The 6,742-nt window shown below is 44.5% G+C and overlaps 1 protein-coding gene across 7 annotated transcripts in view; it reads right to left on the bottom strand.

The window, feature by feature from the left end:
• Positions 1–2,059: 2,059 nt before the first annotated feature.
• LOC139252294 (oocyte zinc finger protein XlCOF6-like) overlaps positions 2,060–6,742 on the bottom strand; it is a 47,300-nt gene continuing 42,617 nt past the window's right edge. For all 7 annotated transcript variants that reach the window (XM_070873322.1, XM_070873321.1, XM_070873326.1 and 4 more), the window contains one exon: positions 2,060–3,592. In XM_070873322.1, the coding sequence (XP_070729423.1) occupies positions 2,400–3,269 (870 nt within the window). In that variant the 5' untranslated portion in view covers positions 3,270–3,592 and the 3' untranslated portion in view covers positions 2,060–2,399. The remainder of the gene's footprint in view (positions 3,593–6,742) is intronic.

The following is a 6,742-nucleotide window of genomic DNA, read 5'->3' as shown; positions in this document are numbered from 1 at the left end:
TAGGAACAGAGGAGGCTGAGGGGAGACCCTATTGAGGTGTATAAAATTGAGAGGGGTCTTGATAGAGTGCATAGGAAGGGCCTATTTCCATTTGCAGAGGGGTCAACAACCCGGGGGCATAGATTGAAAGTAATTGGTAGGATTAGAGGGGTTTTGAGGGGAAATTTCTTCACCTAGAGGGTGGTGTGTGGTCTGGTACTCACTGCCTGAAAGGTTGGTAGAGGCAGAAACCTTCACCACATTTAAAAAAAATACTTGGATGTGTACTTGAAGTACTATAACCTACAAGGCTACGGACTAAGAGCTGGAAAGTGGGATTAGGCTGGATAGCTCTCTGTCGGCCTGCGCAGACACGATGGGCCTAAATGGCCTCCTTCCATGCTGTAAATTTCTATGCTTCTATAATGAGAAACAATTTACAGTGTCAGGGGTCCATGTTGCTGTTAGTTAAAGGTACAGAGATTGATTTACCCTCTTTATGCATCTTTAGTCGTTAAACAAAAATCTTTCCTGTTAGCAGTGAGTCACATTCTGCACTGGGAGAGACAGCTGGTGGCTTCAACCTTTAAAATACACCTTGTCCAAATCCCACCAAGGCCTCATCTCTCACTATCTCTGTAACCTCCTCCAGCCCACCAACTCTCTTCATAAGGAGAAACAATTTTCAGTGTCAGAAGGTTCGGTAGCCAGAGGTCACCCATTTAAGGTGATTGGCAAATGAACCAGATGTTACATGAGGGGGAAAAATTAAGCATCCAGATGTTATGGCCTGGAATGCACTGCCTGTAAGGGTGATGGAAGCAGATTCACGTTACTTTGAAAAGAGATAAATATTTGAGTTGGAAAGATTTGCAGGGTTATGAGGCAAGAGCAACAGAGTGGCTTGCATCCTCGTGTCTTAAGAGAAGTACCGGCAGGGATAGTGGATGCACTGGTTGTAATTTATCAAAATTCCCTGGATTCTGGGTAGGTCCCAGCAGATTGGAAAACTGCAAATGTAATGCCCCTATTTAAAAAAGGAGGCAGACAAAAAGCGGGAAACTAGTTAGCCTAACATCTGTGGTTGGGAAAGTGTTGGAGTCCATTATTAAAGAAGCAGTAGCAGGACATTTGGAAAAGCAAAATTCGGTCAAGCAGAGTCAGCATCGATTTATGAAGGGGAAGTCATGTTTGACAAATTTGATGCAATTCTTTGAGGATGTAATGAACAGGGTAGATAAAGGGGAACCAGTGGATCAGGTGCATTTCGACTTCCAGAAGGCATTTGACAAGTTGCCACATAAAAGGTTACTGCACAAGGTAAAAGTTCATGGGGTTGGGGGTAATATATCAGCATGGATAGAGGATTGGCTAACTAACAGAGAATAGAGAGTCGGGATAAATGGGTCATTCTCTGGTTGGCAATCAGTAACTAGTGGGGTGCCGCAGGTATCAGTGTTGGGGCCTCAACTATTTACAATTTATATTAATTACTTGGATGAAGGGACCGAGTGTAACGTAGCCAAATTTGCTGATGATACAAAGATGGGTGAGAAAGCAAGTTGAAAGGAGGACACAAATAATCCACAAAGGGATAGAGATAGGCTCAATGAGCTGGCAAAAATTTGGCAGATGGACTATAATGTGGTAAAATGTCAGGTTATCCCATTTGGTGGGAAAAATAAAAAAATAAATTATTTAAATGTGAAAATTACAAAATGCTGTAGTACAGAAGGATCTGGGGGTTCTTGTACATGAAACTAAAAACGTTAGCATGCAGGTACAGCAAGTGATCAGGAAGGCAAATGGAATGCTGCCCTTTATTGCAAGGGGGATGGAGTATAAAAGTAGGGAAGTCCTGCTACAACTGTACAGGGCGTTGGCAAGACCACACCTGGAATACTGCGCAGTTTTGGTCTGGACTTGTCTCCATTCCCGTGCCAAGGGGATTGCTACACCAGACGGGAGGGGCAACATTTGGGGACATTGATTCCCCACCAATTCCCATTCCACTTCTTTCTGGTGGATAATGGAGGGGCCACTGTGTGTAATGTGCAAGTCAGTAAGAATTGTCAGCAAGCTTTTTCTAATTGGAGATTTTATTCAGTGGAAACTTTCACACACTATTGTAGATTTTGTACCAAAGATCAGTTTAGAATTAAAGTAAAAGTTCATAATTTTATTCCAAACTGAATTTCTGTTGAGAGTCGCTGAATTAAGGGGAAAGGTAACACACAGTGTTTCTTAAATGGACACTGCAGCCCCGAGAACACAACCAGCAATATATCGAGAATATTAAAGCCTAGCCCAGTTATTGGGTTATTAACATCAGCAGAAACAAACCCCAACTGTCAGAATGAACATGGTTCTGTCAGGATGTGTTTAACAACAGCAATAACAGCAGATTCCAACCCCTGCAGTCATTTGTGAACGCGCTGGTGTTTCAGCAGGTTGGATGACGTACTGCATCCCTTCCCACACACAGAGCAGGTAAACGGCCTCTCCCCAGTGTGAACTCGCATGTGTATCAGCAGGGTGGATGACTGAGTGAATCCCTTCCCACACTCAGAGCATGTGAATGGCCTCTCCCCAGTGTGAACTCGCTGGTGCATCAGCAGGATGGATGACCGAGTGAATCGCTTCCCACACTCAGAGCAGGTGAATGGCCGCTCCCCAGTGTGAACTCGCTGATGTGTCAGCAGGATGGATGACCGAGTGAATCGCTTCCCACACTCAGAGCAGGTGAATGGCCGCTCCCCAGTGTGAACTCGCTGGTGATTCAGCAGGCCGGATAAACAAGTGAATCCCTTCCCACACTCAGAGCAGGTGAATGGCCTCTCCCCAGTGTGAACTCGCTGATGTGTCAGCAGGGTGAATGACTGAGTGAATCTCTTCCCACACTCAGAGCAGGTGAATGGCCTCTCCCCAGTGTGAACTCGCTGGTGTTTCAACAGGTGGGATGAATGAATGAATCCCTTCCCACATTCAGAGCAGGTGAACGGTTTCTCCCCAGTATGAACTCGCTTGTGACTTCGAAAGTGGGATGACCGAATGAATCCTTTCCCACACACGAGGCAGGTGAATGGCCTCTCCCCAGTGTGAGTGCGTTGGTGTGACTGCAGGTAGGATGAACAAGTGTATCCCTTCCCACACTCTGAGCAGGTGAACGGCCTCTCCCCAGTGTGATTACGTCTATGAATTTCCAGCACAGACGGTGATCTGAATACCTGCCCACATTCAGCACATTTCCATGGTTTCTCCATGGTGCGGGTATCCTTGTGACTCTCCATGGTTGGATGATCAGTTGAAGCCTCACCCACGCACACAACACGTTTACAGTTTCTTCGCGCTTTGAATGGTGCGATGTTTATTCAGACTGTGTAACTGGTTAAAGCTCTTTCCACAGGCAGTGCACTGGAACACTCACTTGGGTGTGTGTGTCTCGGTGCTTTTCCAGTCACACTGATGTTTGAAATCTTTTCCCACAGACAGAATAGACAAATATTTCTCCTTCCACTTTCAAAGGCCGATGATATTCAGGTCCTGACTCTGTGAGATCTTGATGTGAGGTTTGGTTTGTGTTTCCTGTCTGAAAATCTCCCCTTATAATACGCTCTAAAAGGAGATAATAAAACTCATCACTGTCAGTACAAGACAGAAATTCAGAATAGAAACATCTAGTTTCCATGGAACATTCTTTCCTCTCTTGATCTTCCAAAGCTGTAAATCCCTGTCCCACACATTGTCCCTCCTGCTGTGCTGAAATCCAAACCATCGCACATTTCTAGACTGTTTCTCCTCCACTCCCAGTTTTCACCACCAATTCTGGCTGGGTTCAGAAATACACTCACTCACTGGTACACTTCCTTCTCCTCACCTGCAGCTGCCGACTCTGGCTGGGTTCAGTTCCACACTCACTGGTGCCTCTCCCTCGCCTCCCCTGAAGGTGCTGACTTTGGCTGGGTTCAGTTCTACACTCACCAATTTCTCTCCAATATGTGACCCTTGTGCCCAATCTCCGTGTGAACCTCGACAGTGAGTGTCGACAAGCTATTCCACTGTCCTCACCTGAGGCCTCACACGTGCATTTTCCAGCAGGGTCACTGGACCCTCCTCCCAATGGCTCAGTGGGTACAGGTAACGCCCAGTGTGACTGAGTCATAGGAACAGGAGGGACCCAGGTTTAATCCTGTCTGCATATCCTCACCTTCTAATCCCCTGTGAAAGCTGTTTGCAAAAGTCATCACTGTAAGTAGGAACATAGGAACAGGAATAGGCCATTCAGCCCCTTGAGCCTGTCCCACCATTCAATTAGATTGTGGCTGATCAGTATTTTAACTCTGTCTACCTGCCTTGGTTCCATCGCCATTAATACCCTTGCCTAAGGAAATCTATCTATCTCAGTTTTAGAATTTTCAATTGTCCCAGCCTCAGTTTTATGGGGAACAGACATCCAGATTTCCACTCGGCTTTAAGAACATCAGAAATATGATCTTGTACTTCAGCTCCACTTTTCCACACTATCCTCGTATCCCATGATTCCTTTACTGTCCAAACAGCTCTCTCTCTCAGCCCTGAATATACTCAACGACTCAGCATCCACAGTACTCTGGGGTAGGGAATTCCAAAGATTCACAACCCTCGGACTACAGAAATTTCTCCACATCTCAGTCCTAAATGGCCGACCCCTTATCCTGAGACTTTGACCTCTAGTTCTGGACTCTCGAGCCAAGAGAAACAGCCAATCAGCATTTGTGTGAGGAAGTGCTTCCTAACCTCACCCTGAACGGCCCAGCTCTGATTTTAAGGTTGTGACCCCTTGTTGTGGACTCTTCCTCCAGAGGAAATAGTTTCTCTCCATCCACCCGATCAACTTCTTTAATCATTTAAACACCTCAATTAGATCACCCTTTAATCTTCTATATTCAATGGAATACAAGCCTAGTCTGTGCAACCTGTCCTCATAATTTTTACAGGATTAATAAATGGTCTCCTGGTAAAGGATCCACTGGGAAAGAGTGGTCATAGCTTGGTTGAATATCAAATTCAGTTGGTGGGTAAGAAAGTTGGATCTCAAACCAGTGTTCTAAGCTTAAATAAAGGAGACTACAAAGGTATGAAGGCAGAGCTGGCTAAAGTGGACAGGGAAAATAGATTTAAAGTGTAAGACGGTTGATGAACAGTGGCAGACATTTAAGGAGATATTTCATAGCTCTCAACAAAAATATATTCCAATGAGAGGGAAAGACTTTAACAAATGGGATAACTATCCGTGGCTAACTAAGAAAATAAGGGAGGGTATCAAATTGAAAACAATGTCATACAAAATGGCCAAGCTTAGTGGGAGGCTAGAGGATTGGGAAACTTTGAAAAACCAGCAAACAATGACTAAAAACATAATAAAGGGAAGATAGATTAGGAAAGTAAACTAGCAAGAAATCTAAAAACAGAGTTTCTACAGGTATATAAAAAGGAAGAGTGGCTAAAGTAAATGTTCGTCCCTCTAGATTTATTAGCCCCACCCTTTCTCTTTAGGAGAACGTACTTGCTCTGAACCCTCTATCTCCCCCTTGAATGCATCCCACTGCTCGGACACTGAGTTACCTTCAAGTAGCTGTTTCCAGTCCACTTTGGCGAAATCACATCTCAGCTGAGTAAAATTAGCTTTTCCCCAGTTGAAAACTTTTATTCCTGGTCCATCTTTGTCCTTTTCCATGGCTACCGTAAATCTGACTCAATTATGATCACCAGCACCAAAGATGCTCTCCCACTGATACCCCTTCCACCTGCCCAAGCTTGATTCCCTAAAACTAAGTCCAGAACCGCCCCCTCTCTTGCTGGGATTGCTACGTACTGGCTAAAAAAGTTCTCCTGAATACATTTTAAAAATTCTGCTCCCTCTATACCATTCACACTAATTCTATCCCAGTTAATATTAGGGTCGTTGAAATCTACGAGTATTACTGCCCTATTGTTTTTGCACCTGTCAGAAATGTGCCGACATATTTGCTCTTCTGTCTCCCTCTGACTGTTTGGGGGTCTATAGTACATCCCCAGCAGTGTGACTGTCCCTTCTTCAGTTCTCCCATGTAGCCTCATTTGATGATCCTTCTGACACATCATCCCTCCTCACAGCTTTAATTGTTTCTTTAATCAATACTGCAATGCACCCTCCTTTTTTACCCCCATCTCTATCTCGTCTGAAAACCCTGTAACCAGGAATGTTGAGCTGCCATTCCTGCCCTTCTTTTAGCCATTTCTCAGTAATAGCTACAATATCATACTCCCACGTGTCTGTCTGTGCCCTCAGCTCATCTGCCTTATTCCCTAGACTCCTTGCATTGAAGAATATATTATGTTTAACAAATTTTCTGGAGTTCTTTGAGGCTGTAATGAACAGGGTGGATAAGAGGGAACCAGTGGATGTGATGTGTTTGAATTTCCAGAAGGCATTCGATAAGGTGCCACATAAAAGGTTACCACAAGATAAAAGCTCATGGGGTTGGGGGTAATATATTAGCATGGATAGAGGATTGGCTAACTAACAGAAAACAGAGTCGGGATAAATGGTTCATTCTTGGGTTGGCAATCAGTATCGAGTGGGGTGCTGCAGGGAACAGTGCTGGGATCCCAATTATTTACAACCTATATTGAAGAAGAGACCGAGGGTAACGTAGCCAAGTTTGCTGATGATACAAAGATGGGAGGTAAAACAGTACGGACACAAAAAACCTGTAAAAGGACATAGACAGGCTAAGTGAGT

The sequence above is a fragment of the Pristiophorus japonicus genome, unplaced genomic scaffold (assembly GCF_044704955.1).
Source record: "Pristiophorus japonicus isolate sPriJap1 unplaced genomic scaffold, sPriJap1.hap1 HAP1_SCAFFOLD_452, whole genome shotgun sequence".
In the NCBI taxonomy this organism is placed as follows: Eukaryota; Metazoa; Chordata; class Chondrichthyes; family Pristiophoridae; genus Pristiophorus; species Pristiophorus japonicus.
The sequence above is the reverse complement of the archived record's forward strand: the minus strand, read 5'-3'. Positions and strand labels throughout refer to the sequence as shown.